This window comes from Heptranchias perlo, chromosome 29, assembly GCF_035084215.1.
Source record: "Heptranchias perlo isolate sHepPer1 chromosome 29, sHepPer1.hap1, whole genome shotgun sequence".
Classification (NCBI taxonomy): Eukaryota; Metazoa; Chordata; class Chondrichthyes; order Hexanchiformes; family Hexanchidae; genus Heptranchias; species Heptranchias perlo.
This window is the reverse complement of record NC_090353.1, coordinates 18238477-18264845: the sequence shown is the minus strand read 5'-3', so window position 1 is coordinate 18264845 and position 26369 is coordinate 18238477. Positions and strand designations below refer to the sequence as shown.

The 26369-nt window shown below is 44.2% G+C and overlaps 1 protein-coding gene across 1 annotated transcript; it reads right to left on the bottom strand.

The window, feature by feature from the left end:
• Positions 1-6334: 6334 nt before the first annotated feature.
• Positions 6335-18685, bottom strand: LOC137299750 (serine/threonine-protein kinase NIM1-like). Its single transcript, XM_067968689.1, has 3 exons — positions 18369-18685; positions 11136-11404; positions 6335-7084 (listed from the first exon to the last, which is right to left on the bottom strand). The coding sequence occupies exons 1-3, from the start codon at positions 18667-18669 to the stop codon at positions 6335-6337; spliced, it is 1320 nt and encodes a 439-aa protein (XP_067824790.1). The 5' UTR covers positions 18670-18685.
• Positions 18686-26369: the final 7684 nt, after the last annotated feature.

Below are 26369 nucleotides of genomic sequence, written 5' to 3'. Positions count from 1 at the left end.
GTTATGTATTTATTATTTTACATATCAAGGACTGTAGTCTCACTGTGAAAATTGTGTTTTGTTCATTCATCTGTGTGAAAAGGTGGTGGAAGCAGATTCAATATTAACTTTCAAAAGGAATTTAATAAATACTTGAAAAGGAAAAGTTTGCAGGCCTGTGGGGAAAGAGCAGCGTAGTGGGACTAATTGGCTAGTTCTTTCAAAGAGCTGGCACAGGCACAATAAGTCGAATGGCCTCCTTCTGTGCTGTATGATTCTATGATCTATCTCGTAAATAAAACCATTTGTTCACTCAAAGCCTGTGTTAACATTTGGTAAGAGTGCTTATCCAGTCTGGCTTCTGTCAATAGAGGAGAATTCATGTTGTGGCATGTGATACATTCCAGGAGCTGGGGTATGGAGCAAGGGTTCTCTGTTCTGATTCCTGGGTCATGCTAATCATTAATCTAGAAATTGGGCAGAAAAGATGCATTCTGGATTACGGGGACATGAGATCTGTTTACTGGGATGACCGGTGATGCAGATATCTAGTGTAAAAACCCCTAAATTGTGACAGTAAGGAAATGCAGCAGCCAATTTGCACACAGCAATATCACACAAACAGCAAATGATTTGAATAACCAGTTACTCTATTTTTTCTGGTGTTAGTTGAGGTGGGGTGTTGGCCAGTATACTGGGAGAACTCCATACCTCCCTCAAATAGTGCTACGGAATCTTTTATATCCACCCAAACAGGCAGACAAGGCCGGAGTTTAATAACAAAGCAGCACCCACTCAGTTCTGCACTGAGGTATCGCCTAGGTGACGTGCTCTTGTAATATTATTACTGTGCACTCCTGAACTGTTTTGTTACTTGTAAGATTATGGAATGGTAAATCTATAAAATATGTAAGGAATATCAGTCGAAGGATAGTAGGTGAGCCATTTCCCCTTTTCAGCACTTTCACGTCAGAGCTTGCCTTTGAATCATCTTACACTATCCAGTCCAAATTTTATTAACAGGTACACAAGCCCAAACCCATCACAACCAGAACCCTACAAATTCTTCCACTTGCAAGACGTCACTCATATAGTCAAACACAGAGATGCATTAACTAACTCCACTTTAATTAATTAAACAATACCTATTATAATACAACTAATGCCACCATAAAGTTAAGCATGGACAATTACAATAAATACTTGATTCTTAAATGTATCTCAGCTTTAGCTGGTTTTTTACTAAATGACAGTATTACAGAGCTATATTTAATATCCAAGATTGCAATTCAGTTAGCAAGGTTAAGCTTACAGTTTACATTCAACGTGACACTATCAAATCCAGGCTATTCCAGCATGAAAAGATAAACATATGACCTCTTTGTTTAGTAGGCTAGCTAATGTGGTTTTTAACAACATAAGAACATAAGAAATAGGAGCAAGAGTAGGCCATTTCCTGCCCGATCCCCATATCCCTTGATCTCCCTAGAGTCCAAAAATCTATCTATCTCAGCCTTGAACATATTCAACAACTCAGCATCCACATTTCCTCTGGGGTAGAGCATTCCAAAGATTCACAACCCTCTGAGTGAAGAAATTCCTCCTCATCTCAGTCTTAAATGGCCGACCCCTTATCCTGCCACTATGCCCCCTATTTCTAGATTCTCCAGCCTGGGGAAACACCTAACTGGTCCTGGTGAGTTGCCGTCCATGGTCATTGTCACCATCCGTGGTTGTTGTCTCCTTTCTTTGGTCATCATGTTCTTGACCCCACTTAAGTAACTTGGCATACACTTTATCTCATTATAAGTCATTAACCATTAGCTATGATATACATTACCGATTTTATTTCTGTTCAATTAAACTTTTAACTTTACCTTTTTTCAGAAATGCTTCAAAAATGCTTTACAATTTTTTTCTCTAACTTTCAACTAGATTTCCTGGAATCCTCTTGAAATATTTTTCTCTACTCTCTAGTTTTGCACTGGTCTCTAGAGACTAAATCTATCTGTGGTCCAAATCTCTCTGATCAAAATCTCTCCAGTCTAAGTTTCTCTCCAATCTAAATTAATAATGAGAGGGGGGATGTATTGTTGTATATGTAAATTCTTACTAAGTCGAGCTCACTTGCAGGACCAAAACCTGGCATTCTTATTTTCCTGTGCAAACTTGATAACAGCAAAATGGGTGTCATGCCAACTCTGGACTATAACATTGTGGGGGGCAAGATAGAAGAGACTGCAGTGAGGAGCACATAGAGTGCTCAGCATTGTGGGAAACACATAACTCAGAGGGAGGCACTTTTGTGCAAACCACAGCTACCTGGAAATGACTGACAAATTGTGTCTGATAAGGCTGAGGGTGAGCAAAGAAGTTATGCTGTGCGATGCGAAATGTTCTGCAATCAGCGAAAGTAGGACTGAGGTGACTGACGATTCTGCCACCTATGGTGGGGCCGAAAGGGGCAATGAACGGGAATCCAGAGTTAAGCGACAATAACTGTCGGTGCTGTTGCAATTAGTTCAGAAGCCACATTGTGCTGTTGGAACTGATTTGCGAGCAGCTAACTGAGAAGCATTCGTGAATATTTTCCTGGCTATCAAAATCAACAAAATTCCATGATAATTGCTGCAGTTGATCTTCTCTCCCTTCTGTTTATAGATAGTAAGAATTGTCATATCTTTTAAATCTTGTGAGTCAATGCCATTTCTCCAAATGGTTTTGAAGACTGTATAGCTGGTCAGCAAGAGCCATGCCACCACATTTGTAAATCTCTCCAGAGATCCAATTTGGACCAGCCTTCAACACCATGCTAGTTTTGCTAACCTCTGCAATTATGTGGATCTTATCTTGTGTTGTAATGTTGCGGCTGCTGTGCGACTCTGTTGAAGGCTTTGTCCTTAATGAAGGGCTGTCTATTCAGTAGTTCATTAAAAACTCATGCCATGCCTGTGATGATAGAACCATCCGCACTCTTCAGAGCTGCAGTATTGGTATACTTAGGGCTGTATACCTCATTTAGTGCATCATGGAAAGAAATGCTTTGTCATTCTGGTCTGCATGTGATTGGATTTCATCAGCTTTTTTATCCCATCAATGATATTTCATTTGCCACAACTTAGCTTGGATCAGAGCCCTAACATTTTTGTGATGTGCTTTCTTTGCAGTTGAGTTTATCATCTGCAGATGCTACACTTCAGGCAAGTTCTGTAGTGATAGTACTGGGCAGTTCCTGTTTGGTGTTTGGGTCCACCAGCATCATCATATCTAAGTGCCTAATGGACTTTGAGACAGTTCTGCGACAATATGGTTGACCTGCTGGCAGTAGTTTGAAGCATACCATGTGGTAGTCAGTCCAGCATCCTGCTCCATGGCTTTGGTCATTCTTAGATGCTGCAAATTACATTGCCGGATGATGATGTAATCAATAAGAAGCCACATCTTTGTTAGAAAATGCATCCCGGATGTTTCATGTCTGTCTATCGGGAAGAAGATTGCACTAGGGAAAGAAAGAACTTGCGTTTATTAGTGATGCCCAGTACATGCTTGACATATCTTGTCATGAGAAGTAGATAATTACTATTGGCCTTCCTGATATCATTGGGGCCAATGATACAATACCAGCAGTGGCATCCTCATTTTGAAGTCTTCCATTAATTGCAATGATCACATCATCTTGATTTCTATCAAGCTGCTCCTCCGCCTTGACATCATTCATAATTGGTGCAAAGGCAGAAATTATAATGGCATAACATCTGGCACTTCCTGGCAGTTACTGGTGCCTTTTAACAGATTATCTAACTTTGCAGTGATATTGCAAATCCTATACCGGCAAGTACATGGCAACTCATCTCCCTGGCCACTCCAGAGAAGATAGACCAGTGCCATCTTCCACCAAATATCTCGCCCAGTGCAGCAATAGTGTTGTCATAACAAGCCAGTTTTCAAGCTACCGATGCAGTTCTCTGTTCTATTCTTTCAGTGTTTTGCCTGTCAAGAAAAGTTCTGATGTTGCATGGAGCCAATGTCAAGTTCTGGTTTTTATTGTCAGTTTTATGACTGTTGTTTAAAAGTTAGCCTACTAGCCATAGTTAATTGGCCTAGCAGTTAAGAGGCTGGCAATGTTGCATGTAGGTGAGCAGCATAAACCCTAAAAAAGGCTTCTCAGTAATCTGGGATGCTGCTAAATGTTGCTGCATTCTTAAATATACATCGCAAAATGAGCAGAATCCCTACTTGCAAGTCTGCAGTTAATGCTTCCAGCATCACCGTGCCTGCTGCTCTAAGAGTCACCGATCGCAGCAGGGCTTTTTCCCTATCTGCCCTACAAAAAACTTGCATAGAAATGGATTTAAGTGAAAGTGTATTGTACTGAGCCATTCTTACCTTTCTTGTCCCGTAGTTTGTGATACAATGGCAAGCAGAAAAATGAAACAGTTGGCGAACTTTCGAATGCAGTCCATTAACATCGACGTACATATATTTGAGCACTTTGCACTTCCCTTTAAGCCATGGGACACTGCTGTAGCTACAGGCTGAGGATCCACTATTCTCATGGCAGTAAATTAGAGCCATGAAATGATCAGATTGTACTTGAGCAGTGACTAGGCTCTTAATAGCATGACCACTTGTCCAGCCTCTGCACTTTAACCTTCTCAGCATGAGTGGCCCTACCAATAGCAGGGCTACAGCTGGGGTATAGGTTTTAAGTTCATGAAGGCTGGCAAGCCCCTTCACCTTCCTTCTTCACGGCAACCTATAGATGGAGTTGTGTGATGGGTAGAAGGAAGAGAGGGCGGAGCAGAAGGAAGAAAAAGGTGCTGAAGGACCACCAGCAGAAGATTAGGTACTGTAGACTGGGAGTGAGGTGTTAAAGGCAGCCTATCCCCCTTTTTAGAAGGCCTGCAAATAATTCCCCACTTCATTCTCACATCTTTTTTGGCTAAAATTCTGAAACATAGGAGAATGAACCATTCCAGTTGTTAAGCAAATGAAAACATTTGCAGCACTGAGGGAGTGCTACATTGTTGGAGGTGCTACCTTCCAATGGGATGTTACATCAAAGTCCCATCTGCCGACTTGGCTGGTTCAAGTGGACATTAAAGATCGTATAGCATTACCTGAAGAAGAGCAGGGAATTATCCTGGTGTCCTAACCAACATTCATCCCTCAACTAAATCAAAAGTTACTACGACTTGTCATTAATCTCATTGTTGTTTGCTATATTTGCATACATAACAACAGTCACTGCACTTCAAAGTGCAACATTTGAAAGGCTTTGCAGTGCTTCTGAGAGAAGTTCTAATATTTCTTTAGGTGCTTTTGCATGGGTGTTTGTTTAATTTGGATTGTGGCAGACAGTGCTTATGCACACCCATTCACACTGCTAAATCTAGCTCTCTTATCCCAGTGGTAGAATCATACACCCACTTTTTCTATTTTACCTGTGAAGAATAAAAAACTTTATTTACCTTTTAAAAAAAAATCTTGTTTGTAAAGATGCGAGTCCCCATTTTTAATCATTGACTTAATTTTAAGTTGAGTTTATTTACCCAGAATGTATCCACCCAGTAATTTCTTTGTATATCTACTGGAATTCTTATAACATGTGAGGCCTTGTGGGAAAAATCAACATTTCCTCAATTTTCATAGGCCCATTATGCACAGTGTCTACACAGGTCTGGAATACCAAACTTTTTGTGACTATTTACCATGTGAGACCTGTTAATTACAGTTGCGTCATGAGTTGTACTCGTCATTCCTGTTGACCACATAGTATTTAACAAAATTGCCCGTTTAAAAATCAAGTGCACCTGCTATTTTGTTAGTGGCCATAAAAGTCTCTGAAGAATGGTTGTTAACCTGCTTTACAAAGATGGGGGGGGAGAATGTAGCCCCAGATGAGCTCCACAAGTTACTGGATGGCATTGTAAACTTTTGCTAAGTTCTAGGAGCTGCTTTGAGCCAGCTCAGACTACGCTGCAGGATAAAGGTTCATCTCCCGAACTCCGTTCAAAATACCCAGCAACCACGTTTCCAGAAAACAGCTTTCCTTTCTATTTTTCACCAGTTTATGCTTTAAACCATCTAATTTATCGTATGAAGTGTGAATTAGATTATTACTTGGACCAGTATTGTACCTTTAGCTTTTTTACAAACAGCATAAACAGATGTACAACCAACCATTAAAAGAGTCATCAGTTCTTTAAAGCCTTCAAACAATGAGGTGGTGTTTGACTGGGAAAAGTTTCTTCATACACCCTGCCTCATTAGCCATGTCCATCTTTGGCAGTGGCAGTTTCTAGTGCTGTAATGCCTCCTACCTTGCTGCAATGTTGTTGGTGTTGTACTGAGTTTACAGAATCAGACACATCCTTGTGCTCTGTCCATGTGCTCCGAAACTCCTCTTGCTGCTTTCATGCAATCTGGTGTCTGCAGGGCAGTTGTTCACCATGACAGGACCTTCTGGATAGCATCTCTTTTGGCTCCGGTGGAGAATGATGCGGTAAGTCCCAGTAATGGGACTTTGGGAGTCCCAATTATGGTTATTGCAGATGTGTTCCTCTGTGATTCCCAAGCACCTCAATGCTTTCTTCACCTCCCTTTCCTCTTCATTTAGAGATACAGAGCTGGCTAGGTGGGCTGGGTCCAAGTGGAATGGTTGGTATGGTTCTGGACATTCCATCCCTCTCAGCCATGGACTGTCCAGGATGTTGGCCAGGGTGTAGCGGTTTGTCGGGATGATTTGAAGAATACCATAGATTAGTTTCTGGCAGGGATCTGATACATAGGCTGGAATTGTGTATGATCCTGCTGAAATGCACTTTCTCAGCTTCTTGACAGTGTCTGCACGGAAGGGCATGGTTGCTGTCACCATGAAATACAGTAGGATGCCCAGAGCCCAGATGTCCACATAGGTTCCAATGTAGCTCTTGTGTCTGAATAACTCTGGGGCTGAATATGGAGGGGAGCCACAAGAAGTCCTTAAGGGTTCATTCACAGAACACAGAGCACTGAAGCCAAAGTCGCCCACCTTCACACAGTTACTAGTTGTGTAGAACACATTCTGTGCCTTGAGATCCCGATGGACCACATCGTTTTCATGCTGAAAAGGAAATGGAAAGTTAAGCCGGCAAAATATGGAGTAATCAGGATGAGAAGGAAGAAGGAGTTGGAATAAATGGACTAGGAGCACCAGTACCACCAATATCAGGGCTACCATCAGCACCAGCCCAGTACTGACCTTTCCCCAGAGCATAGCCAGGATTAACATTTTTAATAGTATCATCCCTTTTTTTTACTTCTGCAACACTATTTTCCCGGTCTTCTACCAATGCTGCTCCTAAATCTCTACCAGTATGGCTCCCTGGCCTTTGTCGCTACTACTCCTTTGCTTCTATCAATGCTGCTCCAAAACCACTATCAACACTGTTCCCACTGCCCATTGGCTAATCAGAGATTGCAAGTAATAACCTATGATGACTTGTCTTTTTTATTTTCCCTCATTCTGCAAATATCTGAATGTGCTTGGAATCTCGTCAGGAATGCAGAGTGATTCCATCCTCTACACTCAACCTCAATCGCTGGATTACAAATCCCTAGCTATGGATTAGGAGGTCTGAGAAAGTGGTCAGGTGCAACAATTCGACCTTGATCAAGGTCTGATCAAGTTCTTCAACATGCAATCCACCACTGAAAACCACGCTGACAATAATATATACAACAATGCAGTAACACGTCCTAAGACACCGAGCATTAGTAGAAGAGTGAAAGGAGGTGAACAATTGTAAAGGGTGGAGTGACAGCGCCTGAGGAAACAAAACTATTGATGCTATCAACAAGCATTGAGCAAAGACGAGGTAGTTGCACGCTCAGGGGTTGGATTGCCATCAAAGGCACAGGAGGTTCCTCACACAGGGGAAATAAGCCAGAAGAGGGTGGCGGTAGGGAGATGGGGGAGATCCTAAAGTGATTGGTGCAGCCAAAGTGCAATGGTGTTGGAGGGGATGGAATTTGAGTCCAAAGACATTAACATGAATAGAAAATTCTGTGTTTCTACATTGGTTTTAAATTTTTTAGACCTTATCCCTCTGGGAGTCTGCTCTTACCTCAGCAGCTTTCCTCTCAGAGTATGAGAGGGGATTTTGTCCAATTATGGATCCCTGCCCCCTCCCGCTCATTCTGTGAAACTCCTTGGCTGTGTTTGGCTCTCTGGGGCTTCTTTATCTGAATAAACTACAAGTACCTCTTGTATACCTCCCTGAATGCCAGAAGTGAATGGGTCTAATTCAACAGCTCACCAGCAGTTTGACCATCTTCTCCCCAATTCCATTTGCTCACTCCTTTCTGTTGGACCTGCCCTGTAGGTTCTTTTACCTCAGGAAGACAATTGGAAAGCATATTCTAACCATTCTAACAGGTGGAAGGAAAAAAGCAACAGTGATACACTCCTCCCAATCAAGTTTGCCTAACATTTTTGATGTTTTCGAGTATTGGACGGCCATGGTTTAAATATGATTGTCCTGTTTTGAATCTCATAAAGCTTACCTTCATTTGCCTTTGGTTGTTCTTTCTTCCTTTCTCTGGTTCAATGCTAAGGAAGTTTGGGGGAGGACCCACAGAAGGAACTCCTGGTCTCAGAGTAGACAAATCCTATGAGGTTACTTGGATCACTGCAGATCTCCTCTACATAGCTCCAGCTATTGATTTTCCAGGTAGTCAACCATCACTGGAAGATCCCATGTCCATTGTGAGTCCCAACAGCTACATCTTGGGCTAACAGTGCTTTTGCAGCGCAGGTACAGATCCTCTGACACCATTGAGCTAGTTTCTTACATTACATGCAATGGCAATAGCCTTTCAGACTTCCTCAGAGCGGGCTTTGTTGAATACCTTTAAGTAGGATCATAGCCCATTGCCCAGAGAACCTGCTTTGGTAATTGGCTTGGCTACAAATTTCAGAATACTCACAGGGATTGCAGCAAAGATGTGTTTGATGAAAAAAGGTGGGGGAACTGTTTGATGGCTACAAACATCACCAACAGATCTTTAGAGCCATTCCGGGTATGGTACCAAAGTTTAGAGCTAACCATTGTGGGTCAGGCTGATCAATTAACAAGCTGATGTAGGGACAACAACAGCAGTCTTTTTGTTGCTTAGGCCAGGATAACAGAACCCATGCCAATGTCTAGATTGCTCTACACCGGGACACGGTCAAAAGCGAGAGCTACCTGTAGGTCTTTTCATGATCCACCCACCCGGTTGTGACGCCTTACTTCTCAACCCACCTTGGATCTGAGTGGAAGGCTACATACATCATTTCTTGGTTGCTGAGGAGAGGATCAGGTCTGGTGCTTGGGTTCAGAGTATCAGCAGAGATTATCCTCTTTACTTTGTTTTTCAGAGATTCTATGTTCTGACAATATTGACCACCCTCATCTGATATCTCAACTGGCAGTTGAGCCAGATCATCTTTTGTCATCTGTGGAAGTGCAGCAGGTTCTTTCACACCAGGAGACAGCCTCAGGATAGTAACCCTGCCTCTGATCCTTCAAACTGTTTGTCCAGGAAACTGGCTAACCGATGTCTACTTTCACATCGCCATTCCATCTGGTTATTGCAGGTATCTCAGATTCAATTTTCAGGGTCACAGTACAAGGGTGTCTCTCTCTCCCCCCACCCGCTCCCCACCCCCACCATCCTCATGGTGGATCAGAGATCTGTCCTATTTAATATGATAACAATCCCTACAGTATATATTCTTGTAAGAAATTTATGGCTTTGCTATGTGGTGGCCATTTTAAATTGGTTACTACAACTGCATGCTGGGAGTGATGCCTATGAACTTTACTTTAATTGTCAGTTTTGAAAGATATCTTTTGGCCTTCCTTTTTCACCATATAGACTTCAAAGGGTAGAGAAGCATACAATAAGGCTAGTAGTCTGAGTACTTTCAATCCATTTTCACTCTACTGCTGCTTCAGTCAAGGCAAACAGAGTGCTCCATAGAGATAATTTTATGAGTCTGCGCTGTCAGTGGCTGAGCCTCTCTGCTACGAGGATATGTAGCTGGAGTGTACCCAAATTGTTAACAGGCATATTTTTACCACCCAGCGTATTCGTGAAAGATGCATCCATTGTTGCAGTTCAAATGAGGTTGCAGCACCTACATGTCTGTCCTTGTTTAAATGTCTGGCTTGGGATGGCTGTTTGTCAGCAAGTTCCTCAACTTATTCCAGAAGCTCGACTTCCTCATTTCAAGAAGTCTCATCTGGGGCGATGGCAGGACACGATTTTTAGACAATCCTGCTTTTCAGTCCTCCAATGTGACTGATGCCCCCTTCACACAGAGGACAATAACATAGCAGATCACTACCTACTTGTAACCAGGCTGACTGTAGCGTAGTCCCATGCACAGTATTGTTCATGTGATGCCTGCATTTGAACCTGCTTCATCAGCATTCTCACAACAGATGTCTATTGTCCCAGTTGCTGGAGACAGATGAGGATTACTGAGGAATTAATATTCCTCAGAGAATTTGCTAACAAACACACCTCCATCATTGACCTTAGTCATGGATGCTTCCCTACTGAGGTGAGGAGACCGAGGTCAGGAGGCATGGACACAAGGCCAGTTGATTATGCAGAGTCTACCTGCCACATAAACAACTGAGCAGGACAGACAACTCCAATTCACTTTAGTGAAGGATAAGTCCGTTAAGATATCAATGGTAAATGGAAGAGGGCAGAAGAAAAGAATTACCTAACTTCTAGGTTCTTCTTCATTCTCTGAATGCTGTGGCATCCTCTACATTATGCTGCTAACTGGCCATTCCGTAAGATCTTTGGAGTATATAAAATTAATACTGCTTTCTTCCTCTCACAATATCCACTGGAAGTCAAAATGAAATGTAATCTTGTGGATATATCAGGCTTTATATATGCTGCAGGAACGGAAAGATTATATGGGCAACCTAGCAACATTTGAAAAATACCTTAAAGCATTTTGTCCTTAAAAGGAGATTGTTCCTCAGGTGACTTTCCCCAGGGTGAATGTATGGGACCAGTCCAATTCAGTGGTGTGTAGAGAAGGCCATATCAATTTAAAGACAAGGCAGACAATTTATTTTTTCACCAAGACTGCATTTCACACTTACCATGTGTTTGACTGCTGATACAATCTGAACAAATATAAATTTACTCTCATATTCCAAGAGCGGTCCCTGACTGTGGATCTTGGTGAACAGATCCCCTCTTTCCGCATACTCCAAGACCAGGTGCAGCCAACATTGTGTCTCCAGCACCTCGTACAGCCGGATGATATTCGGATGATGAAGTCGCTCCATACTCAGAACTTCACTTGTATACAGTTTCCGTGTCTTAAAGGCCAGACTCTTTTTATTCATGATCTTAATCGCTACCTTTTCTACAAATTAAAAGGAGAAAGATGCTGGTTAATTTTTATTATTAATGACAATGTACTGGGTGTAGTCTCTGCACTTCTATAATGCAGTCAATGGAAGCAGTAGATTATATTATATCTGAGTGTATGTGTATGTGCTCCATCATTCAGATGAACGTATGTGTAGATGTAGTGTGCTTCAGAGCACTGTACGTATCAGGCTGGCATGTATTGGGATACTATCAAAGTCCTATATTTACTGGAGATACTGTGTGTTGACATACCAGAGTAATCCAAGCAGCTTGTAGCCTTTACGTGTTTTTAAGCTTCTTTAATGTGGCCCCTCTCAGTTTGATCACAGTTGGTAATCTCCCTAAGGACAATCTTATGCCACTTCTGTGAACCTAATATAATCATAGGAAAATGAGCATTGACAGACCAATGTTTCTTTATGATGATATGAATTTATAGCTAATGTTGCCATGTGGTCGAGAGGACAATTCAGAGCACAATGATACAAGAATGTTGCCAGTAACAGGAAACAAAGGGTAAAAGTTGATGGATGTCTTTGCGAATGGAAATCCATTTCCAGTGGTGTGCCACAGGGCTCAGTGTTGGGTCCCTTGCTGTTTGTGGTACATATTAATGATTTGGACTTGAATGTAGGGGGCATGATTGGCAAATTTGCAGACGACACAAAAATTGGCCATGTAGTTGATAGTGAAGAGGATAGCTGTGGACTCCAAGAAGATATCAATGGATTGGTGGTGTGGGCGGAAAAGTGGCAAATGGAGTTCAACCCGGAGAAGTGTGAGGTAATGCACTTAGGGAGGGCAAACAGTAAAAGGGAATACGCAGTAAACGGGAATATATTGAGAGGGGTAGGGGAAGTGAGAGATCTTGGAGTGCATGTGCACAGGTCTCTGAAGGTGGCAGTACAGGTAGATAAGGTTGTGAAGAAGGCATATGGAATGCTCTCCGTTATTAGCCAAGGTATAGAATACAAAAGCAGGGATGTAATGATGGAACTGTATAAAACGCTGGTAAGGCCACAGCTGGAGTATTGTGCGCAGTTCTGGTCACCACATTACAGGAAGGACATAATTGCTCTGGAGAGAGTGCAGAGAAGATTTACAAGAATGTTGCCGGGGCTTGAAAATTGCAGCTACAAGGAGAGATTGGATAGACTGTTTTCCTTGGAGCAGAGGAGGCTGAGGGGTGACTTGATTGAGGTGTACAAAATTATGAGGGGCCCAGATAGAGTAGACAGGAAGTACCTGGTTCCCCTTGCGGAGAGTTCAAGAACTAGAGGACATAGATTTAAGCTGATTGGCGGAAGGATTAGAGGGGACATGAGGAAAAACTTTTTTACTCAGAGGGTGGTGGGTGTATGGAATTCGCTGCCCGAACTGGTGGTAGAGGCAGGGACCCTCACCTCTTTTTAAAAGTACCTGGACCTGCACCTAAAGTGCTGTATAGCTGCAGGGCTACGGACCGGGTGCTGGAAGGTGGGATTAGAATGGGTTGTTCTACAAGCCAGCGCGGACACGATGGGCCGAATGGCCCCCTTCTGTGCAGTATCTTTTCTATGGTTCTATGATTCTAACGTATTCATAGGATTCACCTAAGAGTGCCTATTGTCAATTTCCATGGTAAAATGGTTATTCATGGATCCCATACTTTCCCTTGTATTGGTATTACTCATTTGAATTCACTACCATTCAGATACAAGCCTGGTACTCTAGCAACTGAGTATCCCACCCTTCAAACAGTGTATCGTAAATTGATGTGGTCTTGGGACCAATAGGATGTGAACACCTATCCTGGATGTGAAAAATTTACATGTCATTCCATGAAAATACAAGTATCTTTAGTAGTGAGTAAAATTGAGAAATTCAGAGAAATATCTATCCCTTTAAGAAACTGTTCAACAGGCCCATTGGAAAAAGTAGGTTCAATGGGCTGAGGGGCCCTTTCTCTTCCATACCTTCTATTGTTCTTAACCCACATGACCGTCCCTTACGGCACCTGCCTCCTTTATACATCTGCTTCACTTTCTCCAGCAGAGCAAATATAAGTGCAAAGTTTTGTGATAACATTGTTAAGACCCATTTAGAAAGACTGTGCTCACCTCCAGCCTTCAACTTTTTCAAAGTTGATCTAATTTTCTAGATTACTGACAGCATCGCCTTTGCCTGGGCATCTTGGGCTGAGCCATAATTTTAGTGATTATGTATTAGCGACTCGGGGTGGGGGGTGGAGGAGAGATTCTGAGCCTTGCTGAATGTAAACCCTGAAGACCACTGTCCCAGTATCCTAACATGAGATTTGGAGTAAAATATGGCCAATACTAATTATTTATATCTCACTCAATGGATGGTTCTGGCCTGAATCATTAAATTTCTGTTCTGATCCCAGCAGCAAACAAATATATCTTGACCGAGCTCAGCCTTCTTCGATAGTCCTTTCTTCATAAATTCTGATGGCGCTGGGATTTATGAATCTGTTTCATGGAACATAGGAACAGGACTGGCATTCAGCTCCTCGAGCCTGTTCCGCTATTCAATTAGATCATGGCTGATCTGTATCTTAACTCCCATCTATCCACCTTGGTTGTGTAATCCTTAATGCCCTTGCCTAACAAAAATCTATCAATCTCAGTTTTTAAATTTTCAATTGATCTGCCCTCAACAGCTTTTTGGTGGAGAAAGTTCCAGATTTCCCCTACCCTTTGAGTGAAGAAGTACTTTCTGACATCACCCAGAACAGCCTTGCTGTAATTTTAAGGCTATGTCCCCTTGTTCTGGACTCCACCACCAGGGGAAATAGTTTCTCTCTATTTACCCAATCAACTCCTTTGATCATCTTAAACACCTCAATTAGATGATCCCTTAATCAAATGATTTTGTGTCTTATCAAATTTCAGACCTCATTGATATTACTGGTAATGGGTATTTTGCAATTGCAGCTGGCATCACCATTTGAGAACTGCTACTGCACAATGCTTCTGTGCATCGGGTACCAGGTCCCTGCATTGTGAGGCACTGAGAGGCCCACAGAGCACCCTTTGCACAAAGCGCTTCATAACTCGACCCGATAGTGCTTCAGGTAATTGGAGCCTGCATGCCTGTTAGGTGCCAGATTCATTAAAAGCCATGATCCAATGGCAAATTATGGAAGCTTTCAAAATAATGAAGAGATTTGATAAAGTGAATTGGGAAAGACAATATCCTCTGGCTGTGGAGTCAGTGATGTGGGGTCATCAATTTAAAGTTGTCACTAAGAAAGTGAGGAGATGGGTTGGGGCAATTTATATTATATTAATGATTTGGATGAGAATTTAGGAGGCATGGTTAGTAAGTTTGCAGATGACACCAAGATTGGTGGCATTGTGGACAGTGAAGAAGGTTATCTAGGATTGCAACGGGATCTTGATAAATTGGGCCAGTGGGCCGATGAATGGCAGATGGAGTTTAATTTAGATAAATGTGAGGTGATGCATTTTGGTAGATCGAATTGGGCCAGGACCTACTCCGTTAATGGTAGGGCGTTGGGGAGAGTTATAGAACAAAGAGATCTAGGAGTGCAGGTTCATAGCACCTTGAAAGTGGAGTCACAGGTGGATAGGGTGGTGAAGAAGGCATTCGGCATGCTTGGTTTCATTGGTCAGAACATTGAATACAGGAGTTGGGATGTCTTGTTGAAGTTGTACAAGACATTAGTAAGGCCACACTTGGAATACTGTGTACAGTTCTGGTCACCCTATTATAGAAAGGATATTATTAAACTAGAAAGAGTGCAGAAAAGATTTACTAGGATGCCAACGGGACTTGATGGTTTGACTTATAGGGAGAGGTTAGATAGACTGGGACTTTTTTCCCTGGAGAGTAGGAGGTTAAGGGGTGATCTTATAGAAGTCTATAAAATAATGAGGGGCATAGATAAGGTCGATAGTCAAAATCTTTTCCCAAAGGTAGGGGAGTCTATAACGAGGGGACATAGATTTAAGGTGAGAGGGGAGAGATACAAAAGGGTCCAGAGGGGCAATTTTTTCATTCAAAGGGTGGTGAGTGTCTGGAACGAGCTGCCAGAGGCAGTAGTAGAGGCGGGTACAATTTTGTCTTTTAAAAAGCATTTGGACAGTTACATGGGTAAGATGGGTATAGAGGGATATGGGCCAAGTGCAGGAAATTGGGACTAGCTTAGTGGTATAAACTGGGCGACATGGACATGTTGGGCCGAAGGGCCTGTTTCCATGTTGTAACTTCTATGATTCTATGATTCTATTTTTACACAGAGGGTTGTTGCAGCATGGAATGCTTTGCTACAGGAAGTGGTTGAGACAGAACGATTGCATCTTCAGGAAAAATATAATCAATATTTGAAGCAGAGGAAGATGCAAGGATATCGGGAGCAGTGCGATTACCTTATGGATTGTTCAAGCATAGTGCCGGCACAGACACGATGAAATCAATGGCTTCCTTCTGCGCTGTAAACTTCTACGGTTCTATATGTTACAAATTTCAGGTTTGCACTGGATATTCTTTCAGGTTCAGCATCACTGGTCACTCCTGTAAGCGCACTTTGCATCCCCTACAACCTGGATTAGCTTTACTACCCAATATCAAGGTAAGCGATAGCATGCTAAAACAACAGCAAGCATTTATATCGTGATTTAATGGAGAAAAACATTCCTAACTACTTCACAAAGGCACAGTCAGAAAAGAGGTAGACGCCGAGCCAAAGAAGGAGATATTAGGAGGGGTGACCAAATGCTTGATCAAAGAGGTGGGTTTTAAGGAAGGTCTTAAAGGAGGAGAGGTGAGAGATTTTGAAAGTGTAATTGTAAATGACTTGGGAGAGGAGTTTAATGTAGGGACAAGACTGAAGGGTTATAACTTGTGATACTGCATTTGCCTGTCACTTAAAGGAATTTAATCTGTTTTATAGAAAGAGGCTGTTGCCACTTAGACTCCAAATGGAATAAATACTTAAATAATAACGTAACATTTGTTTATTTTTTTTCAACTGGAATTGTCCCAAATAGACTGGAACACAATTGTTTTGCTGGCTTAACAAGTCTGGATGAAGAAAGGCTTGATAGCCTGGCAGTGTAATAACATCACCTTGATTAACAACATCCCACTTGGGAACACCAATAAAAGAACAGCTAAGTGCCCTCAATATAGAAAATACATTGGGCTCAATTTTAAACTTAAATTATGGGTGTGTTGGGGGCTGCGAAAATTGCAAAAATGCAGAGTGGGTTCGAAAGCCGGCTCCAACCCGCCGACTTCCGAGTTCCCCACAGACGTACCTGCCTGCGCACGTGCTTCCTGAATCTGGCAATTAAAGCCGGCAGGATTATAGTTAAAGAACCAAATGTACCTCATTGGTACTTAAGGTACTTTACTTGTGACATATTAGGTAGTTACAACGATTTTTAACCTTCCCATGGCTTTCTGGTGAAATCAGGTCTGAAGGGCTGGATCAGGCAAAAATAAACGAAATAAATTAAATAAAAAACCATTGCACAAAGTTAAAACATAACATCAACCTACCTTTCCACCCTGCTCTGATGTCCAATGTCCCTCTCAGCCCCCCATGTCTCCCTCTCTGATTTCAGCCTCTTCCCCCGATGTCCCTCTCAGCCCCCCATGTCCCTCTCCGATCTCCCCCTCTTTTCCCCCCCCGATGTTTCTCCAATCTTCTCCCCTCTCCCCCCCCAATGTCCCCCTGAACTTCCTCTCTCAACCCCGATGTCCCTCTCCGATCTCCCCCTCTTCTCCCCAGATGTCCCTCCGATCTTCCCTTCTCCCCCGAAGCCCCCCGAGCTTCCCCTCTCCCCCCGATTTTCCGCCCTCCCCCCGATATCCCCCCAATCTTCCCCTCTCCTCCCCGATGTCCCCCCGATCTTCTCCTCTCTCCCCCTGATGTCCCCCCAATCTTCCCCTCTCCCCCCGATGTCCCCCCTGATCTTCCCCCTCTCCCTTTCCCCCCCGATCATCCCCTCTCCCTCCCCCCAATGTCTCCCCCAATTTTCCCCTCTCCCCCCCCCCCGATCTTCCACTCTCCCCCCTGATCTATCCCTCTCCGTTCCTCCCCCCCAGATCTTCTGTTCCAGTGCCGGATGACGTCTCGCTCTCATTCTCTCCCCCCACCTCGGCGTTGCAGCTCCTGTCGGCAGCCAGCTGTCAATCAGGCTGGCTGCAGAGCACGAAACCCAGAAAGAACATTAATCACCATCAATTACATCGCGATCACGTCAGAAAAGGTAAGTTTTTTTTAATCGGTTTTGCCATGCGCACCTTCAACCCCCCCTCCCCCCGCTGCCAACCCGCCACCATTTCAAAATTGAGCGCATTGACTCTGCCAATTTGAAAATTTCAAGATTTTAAACTCCGGCATAGACCAGTTGGGCCGAATGGCCTGTTTCTGTGCTGTAATTTCTATGCAATTCTATGCAATTTTTATAAATAAAACAGCTCATTGCCCCAAATGTGACTAAAAAAAAGTGATAAGCTGTGGGCTTTGTTCTCAATGCTGGTATACTGGTGCCTTAAAAAGGCCATGTTTCAAATTGTCTGTTTAACAATGTCTAAGATGGTTGCTGACTGTCCCTGATATTTTCTTCTATTAGTTTTAAGTAATCCCTAAATGTGTTGTTTATAGATGCATTTCTTGATACATTGAGGTGTGTTCTATTTCATAATGTCTAGTTTAAAATACAATTTCACCATTACATCATTGTAAAATATCAGAATCACAATGTGGCACCACCTTGGATATTGTAGGGCAGACAGATAGTTGTTTCTAATTCTGATACCAGTCTGAGCTGTCCCCAAAGCCCTGCATCTTGGTTTTCTTCCTCTTTTCCTGCAACAATAGATAACCTCTTTAAATAACCTCTCAACTGATATGTTTACAATATCTCTTAATCAGCCAGACGCCTCAAAATTCTGGGCAGGATTAGGTAGGGTTGACATACCTTTCGTCAAGCTGTGTATTCCAAGCTTCACCTTTGAGAAGTTCCCAGCACCAATCTCCCCACGGAGATGGTAAAATCCAATCCTTTTTCCAAGCATCATTTCATGTTTCACTTTCTCGTTGTTTCTCATGTCATAAATAACTTTTTCAAAGGGTGTGAGTACTATATTTTCCTTCTCTCCCTCCTCATCATCATCCATCTTGTGTTGCACCAACTGCTTAACCTCTTGTGTTGGGCTGGTGTGATTGCAGCAATCCCTCAAATCCTCATTGTTAACAGAAGGATTCACTACAGCCATCATTAAGGTTCACAGTTTGTATCCGAGAGACTGGAACTGCTTCACCATTAATTAAAAAAAATGTCAGTCAGAGCCCACAAGGAGATACTCCCCTCTCAAAGAAATGCCTCTCATTGAAATAGCTGCTCCTAGTGGAGTCTCATCTCAACACGATCACAGCTCCAAATAGTCTCCTTTCTCAAAGACGCTTTCCAGACCTTGAGACAACAGTTACATTCCTTAGTCTCTGTGCTTCAAAAAGCCCAGATCTAAAGATCCTGCCACAGAACACTGCCACTGTCAGTGAGATTGGTGTATTGCTATTTAACTTCATAATCAGTTGACTGCAGGTTGAACGACATTCACTTTAGCTTCTACTGAACGGCTGCGTAACTTCTGGATGGTGGGAGCACCTTCTTCAACTTCTACATAATGCCTGAAGATTCTTTGAGATGACACTGGAGGATCAGGCACAGAAAAATTTAACTTAATTTCAGTAATGGTGCAGTAAGCAGATCTGTGCAGAGTGCCTAACGCGATAAGATGAAGAGGTGAATGGAGCCATGAAAATCTACTCTACAGCTTATAAAATAGCAAGAGATCAACCACAGGCAGAAATATTTTGTGTTTTGTCTGTTTGTGTGTCACTGGCAATCTCAGGCTGGAGTGTCTGTGTTCAACAACTCGCACTTGTACCAAAGCACTTCACGGGAGAAAATAGACTGAGCATTAGCTGGAGAAACATTATCAAGGTCACAAATGACATCCTATGTGACTGTGACCATGGTGCGCTATCCCTCCTCATCCTTCTCAACCTGTCTGCAGCCTTTGACACGATTGACCACAGCATCCTCCTCCAACGCCTCTCCTCCGTTGTCCAGCTTAGTGGGACTGCCCTCGCCTGATTCCATTCTTTGCTATCCAGTCATAGACAGAGAATCTCCTGCATTGGCTTTTCTTCCAGCTCCCGCAAAGTTACCTCTGGAGTCCCCCAAGAATCCATCCTTGACCCCCTCCTATTTCTCATCAAATGCTGCCCCTCGGCGACATCATCTGAAAACACAATGTCAGATTCCATATGTACGCTGACGACACCCAGCTCTACCTCACAACCACCTCTCTCGACCCCTCCACTGCCTATGATTTGTCACACTGCTTGTCCGACATCCAGTATTGGATGAGCAGAAATTTCCTCTCATTAAATATAGGGAAGACTGAAGCCATTGTCTTCGGCTCCCGCCACAAACTCCGTTCCCTAACTACCGATTCCACCCCCCTCCGTGGCCCCTGTCTGAGGCTGAACTAGAATGTTTGGAACCTCGACATCCTATTTCACCCTGAGCTGAATTTCCGCCCCCATACCTTCTCCATCACGAAGACCGCCTACTTCCACCTCCGTAACATCTCCCGTCTCCGCCCTTGCCTCAGCCCATCTGCTGCTGAAACCCTCATCCATGCCTTCAATGCTCTCCTGACTGACCTCCATGTTGCACCCTCCATAAACTTGAGCTCATCCAAAACTCTGCTGCCTGTAACCTAACTCGCACCAAGTCCCATTCTCCCATCACACCTGTGCTCGCTGACCTACATTGGCTCCCGGTCCCGCAACGCCTCAAATTTAAAATTCTCATCCTTGTGATCAATTCCCTCCATAGCCTTGCCCCTCCCTATCTCAGTAACCTCCTCCAACACTACAACCTTCCGAGAACTCTGCGTTCCTCCAATTCTGGCCTCTTGTGTATCCCCGATTTCATCGCCCCGTCATTGGCGACCATGCCTTCCCTTTAAGTAATTCCTAAAAGATCAGAATGTGACTGGCCTTTAACAAAATTGTTATATGGACAAGAGGAGTGCAAATCAGGTGTTCGCATTATGAAATTCTATGGTGCTGATTTGCAAGAAATTACATATGTTAATTAACTTCTTGCACCATTTATGCAAGAGCACTATGTGCTCGCATTAAAAGCCTCCTGGAAAATTGTGCAATGCAAGTGCAGAATGGAGAGCTGGGGAAATGGCTCCCATGTAATTTTCCAGCTCCTGCACACCCAAATCCGATTGGCAGGAACAATGCTGGGCAGATAATCTACCCCTTATAGCGGAATGGAATGTTAGAGTTGCGGGGGAGGATGATTTCAGTTTTGAAGCGCAGAGGAACAGAGCTTGAGGAAGGAGCATCAGTGAAACATTGGGCTAAAGTTTATGGAGGGTGGAGGATGGGAAACCAGCTAGGAAAGCACTGGTAAAGTTGAGTCTGGAGGTGACAAAGGCATGTATGAGGGTTTCAGTAGAAGATGGGCAGAGGCAGGAGCGGAGATGAGCAATGATATGGAAGTGGATGTTGGCGGTCTTTGTGATGGAGAGTATATGGGGTTGGCTTGGGTTGGGATCGAATATGATGTCAAGATTGCGAACAGTGAACAGTCTGGTTCAGCCTGAGACAATGGCCGGAGAGGGGGACGGAATTGGTGGCGAGGATACGGAGTTATGGTGGGGGTCGAGGACGATGACTGCAGTCCTCCCAATGTTTAACTGTAGGAAACTGCAGCTCATCCAGAACTGAATATTGGACAAGCAGTCAGACAACACAGAGGCAGAGGAGGAGTCTAGAGAAGTGGTGGAGAGGTGGGGCTGGGTGTCACCAGCGTACCTGTGAAAGCTGACCCCATGTCCATGGGTGATAACACCACAAGGCAAGGCACAAGGTGTCTTTGCATCTACTAATGTTGGCCAAGCATAAAATGGCCCTCCGCATCGAGATCATGCAATAGCTCAGGAGCTGGCAGTGACAATCCCACTCTCCCACATTTTTCCCAGTGGCACTTTGGTATTCCCTTTTTAAGGAGAGGTGCAGGCCAAATTCCCTAGAGTCCAAAAGGTCAGCACTATGGAGCCCTCAAAATGTATCCAAAGAAGCTAATGCAAGTACGAGGAAAGGTTTACAGACAAAAAACAGCTTCGGCAAAAATGTTCCCTTTAAGATGGCCTACTTAGCTGATCTTATCGGTAACTGACAAGATGTGACCAGTTTTTTCGGGTGAGGCTACCACCATGGACAGAGCCTTGCCTGATGTCACAAAATCCATTCGAGGTCCTCAGGGACCTAATTTGCATATGTTTATAAGCCCATGCATGACCCAAGCCTCAAAAAAGCCCCCAAACTCAGGACTCGGATGCACGGTGTCCCGGAATCGATTTTGTAACCTTGCTGACTGTGTGTGAGGCTTTGTTGCTGAGGTGTGGAGCTGAGTAAAACCAGAGCTTCAATGTCTAAACTTAGGTGTGAGGAATAACTACTTGGGCAAAGTACCAGAGGACTGTCACTGCCTGTTGAACTGCCCCCCAACAAAAGTTAGTGCCTTAAGGATGGCAAATTAGACAAAAAGAACACCTGGCATCTGTACACACAGTTTATAAAAAGATTGCACACAAGTATAGTCCAACAGATCAGCCCGCCACCAATGCAAGCCAGCAGATCGGCATGACTAATGATTCAGGCTGAGCAGATTAGAGTGCCAATGGTGCAGGCCAGCAAGTTGCAGTGCCTACTAGTAATGGCTCGTCTGACCTACCATGATGGAAGTCTCTGCCTAGCTCTCTCACTCTTTCAGTGTTTACTGTGCTCAAAATATTGGGCACCTTTCCCATGTCCAAGCTTGGTGCTCAAGAAGGGTTGCAAGATTTCTGCCCACGTCCCAACCTCATGATAACCGAAGCTGAATTGTAGCTACACTTGGAGCTGGCAATTTAGTAACATATATCAGAAGTAATTGGTAGGGAACAGCAACACTAGGCTTCAGATTTATAATGGTTCTTAGCATCAGTAAAGAAGCCCCTTGGGCTCAATTTTACCATGGTGGCGGGTTGGCAGCAGGGGGTGAAGGTGCGCGTGGCAAAGCCACATGAACGAAACTTACCATTTCCGACACGATTGCACGTTGATTGATAGTGGTTAACGTCCTCTCTGGGTTTCACGCCCGGCAGCGAGCCTGACTGACAGGCTGGCTGCCGTCAGGAGCTGCAAGGGGTGGCGGGGGGGGAGAATGGAAGATCCGGCGCTGGACTGTAGGACCGGGGGGGAGAGGGGATGATCGGGGGGGGAGAGGGGAAGATCGGGGGGGGTATTGGCGGAAGATCGGGAGGAAATCGGGGAAAATCGGAGGGGAGAGGGGAAGAACGGTGGGGGAGAGGGAAAGATTGGGGAGGAGAGGGGAAGATCGGGGAGAGGGGAAGATCGGGGGACATTGGGGGAAGATCGGGAGACATTGGGGGAAGGTCGGGGGGACATCGGGGGAAGGTCGGGGGGACATCGGGGGAAGGTCGGGGGGACATCGGGAGGGTGAAGAGGGGGACATCGGCGGGGATGTCGGGGGGGTGAAGAGGGGGACATCAGGGGGTGAAGTGGGGGACATTGGAGCGGGAGACATCCGACATTGGAGCAGGTTTTAACCAGGCGTGAATCAGAAGCGGTGGGCAAGCCTCCCGGTTAAGTTAAAAATCTATCTAATCTCTTCATCTGTCACAGGTAAAGTGCCTTAAATACCTCAATGAGGTACATTTTGGCTCATTAACTGTCATCCCGCTGGTTTTAATTGCCGGCGGGACTTCCATTTACAGGTCGCCCGCGCGCACACAGGTGGGTCTCTGGGAAACTCGGAAGTTGGTGGGTTGGAGTCGGCTTCCGAACCTGAATGGGATTTCTAGAGCCCCCCCCCGCCCCCAACGCACCCGCAATTGCCTCCTAAAATCACCCCCCTTGTGTCACATTGTTTCATTAATAGTGCCCAGCAATGAATAATTTCATGATAACTCACTATAATTAAAAATATAAGAAATGCCCAATCTGTATTAATAACACATTATAATAACACTTTGCTATCAGCGAGAAAATGTCATGTCACGAATTCACAGGATTAGTTACCTGTTTAATTGAATTTGTGTAATTTCTCTCCCTCTTCTCCATCTAATGCAGCCTCTTTTGATCAGTCCATTTTGTCTTGTCTTGCTGCATGAGGGGCCAACGTCCCTTGTTTCAGTATCTTCTGATTTCCTCTGTTCCTGTGTCAGATGCACATGGCGGAGTCCAGAAAGGGCTTCAATCACTGGCAAATGCTGTGAAGGACAGGCAGCAGTGTGTCTGAAGATGGTTAATCTTATTCACTCACTGACAGTCATAAGAAGGAGGATTAATGGAATTACTTTTCCTTTTTATATCTGGCCTGGTTACTCGTAACAGGATTTCAAGAATTACTGCCTGACCTGAAATGAGCAGGCTCCATTTAATAAAATGTGTCATTAACAGAATCATTGCTTTTAACGGAATGTAGATAAGCATTTTACAACAACCTGTCAGGTGTTGTTGGCCATGCCCTACGGTGCAAAGCTCCTGAAACCACTTCTCACATTATGGTGTGATACAATGGTGTATCATAGTGGGTACAGCACAGGAGGAAGCCATCCGGCCCATTGTGCCTGTGCCAGCTCTTTGCTAGAACTAACCAATTAGTCCCACTTTCCTGCACTTTCCCCATAGCTCTGTAAATTTTTCCCCTTCAAGTATTTATCTAATTCCCTTTTGAAAGTTGCTATTGAATCTGCTTCCACCACCCTTTCAGCCAGTGCATTCCAGATCATTACAACTCACTTTGTAAGTGCGTGTGTGTCAGTGTTCCACTTCTCACACTACAACAACAGCAACTTGCATTGATACAACGCCTTTAACATAGAAAAACATCCCAAGGGGCTTCACAGGAATGTAGTCAGACAAAAAATGACACCGAGCCATAGAACGAGGTATTAGGAGGGGTGACAAAAGCTTAGTCAAAGAGGTGGGTTTTAAGAAAGGTATTAAAGGAGAGAGAGGTGGAGAGGTTTAGGGAGGGAATTCCAAAGCTTAGGGCCTAGATGGCTGAAGGCACGACCACCAATGGTGGGGCAAAGAGATTTTGGGATGCACAAGAGGCCAGAGTTGGAGGAACGCAGAGTTTTATGTGTGTATGTCAGTCCTCCACTTCTCACACTATGGTATGTGTGTGTTTTTCGTGTATCACAATCCTCCACTTCTCACACTACAGTGTGTATATGTAATACCCATCCAAATGGGGTGAGTGCGGGTGTGTGTATATGTCTCAGTTCATCCACTATGGTGCGTTTATGTGTGTGTGGACTCAGATATGCTTGCTCCCAGCCCATGCCTCGGACAGGCTGGGTCCACCACCTCTAATACCAACTGATCTGGATGCCCGGATGAGCCTGGTGCTCAGGTTGGCTCAACAGAGTATGTGGAGCCCACAGAGGATCTCAGAAACAGGATTTGTACCTGATTATATTGTAATTCCTATAAAGGGAGGTGATCCATCTGTGTGCCAGCACTTATTGAGAGCAAGGCATTAATGGCCACATATTCCCGCATATCTACCCCCCACCCTCAATGGGCATTTGCCACTGCCATTCAAACAAGGTGATTTCTCCCTGACTCCGGATACTCTGGTGCAGCAGGCCCATGTATTTTCGGGACCATTTTTTTTTAACTTGTCGTGAGTAACTGCTCTGTTTGTTTCTGTAGGAAAGCTGCAAGGTAGAAGTTTAGAAAGACTAAGAGAGAGAGGATGAGAGAAAGTTAGCAAAAAACATAGGCCCCAAATTTTCTTGGGGCCTGTGCAGCAGAACTTCTGCACAATGATGATGTGTACTGTTGACCCTGTTGGATTTAGCAGGGTCAGCTCATCAGCATAATAGTGGCAATGCAGGAGCATCACTCCTGTTAGGGATGGGAGAAATATGCTTGTCGGGAGGTGGGAGGAAACCTGTTGTATAGATTAAAAACCTGCAGCACATTCCTGGAGAGGAAATAGGTAAGTGAATTTTCTTGCAGCATATGACAACATGTTAAAATCCAGCTGTAAATCCACCTAGCTGTTTTTGCGCTTCTGCAGGAACACATTCAGATGAGGCAGCATCACTTCCAGCTACCCAGTGACTTAACAGCAGCCCCATTACAAGTGCCATCAGGTCCAGCCAGATCCCTGGTAGCCAAAAGACCAAAGTGCAGACCTCACAATTTCTCAGATGCTGAAATACATGTACTAATGGAACAGATCAGGTTTTGCAGAGGATGACTACTGGGTATTCACAGAAGGAAACCAGTGAAAGGAATCACGGAGAGGTGCCAGTGGCTCTGAGTGTTAACTCTCTCACACCAAGGATTGCGACCAGTGCTAGAAGTTGTTCAATGACTAGCAAAGGGCAGGCAAGATAAGAGAACTGTCACCTCCTTCTATTCACTTCGCGGAGGCATTAGAGGTGGCTGGCCTTGGGTGAGGAGCCAGTGGATTCAGATCTTGTGAGCTCTGGTCTGAAAACACTGATGTTTGACGAGCATCACACTTATCTGTACACATGAGGTGCAGCAGATGACACAGTGGAGTTCATTATCCTCATATGCAGCAACATCACTGGTGATATACTTCAAAAGGAAAATTTTGCAGGGCAAAGAGCTTGCAAGTGGGACTAATTGGATAGCTGTTCCAAAGAGTCGGCACAGGCATGAAGGGCCGAATGGCTTCCTTCTGTGCAGTAAGATTCTATGATCAGGGAATCATTTCATCCTTGCAGACATCAATGGAGCATGTAGCATCTTCATTGCAAACCAGAAACATTCCCCATCCCCAGTAGCGTAGCCCAGCAAAAGTTGGTGTCTTCCCCATCTCGGAAGCAAAGCGTGT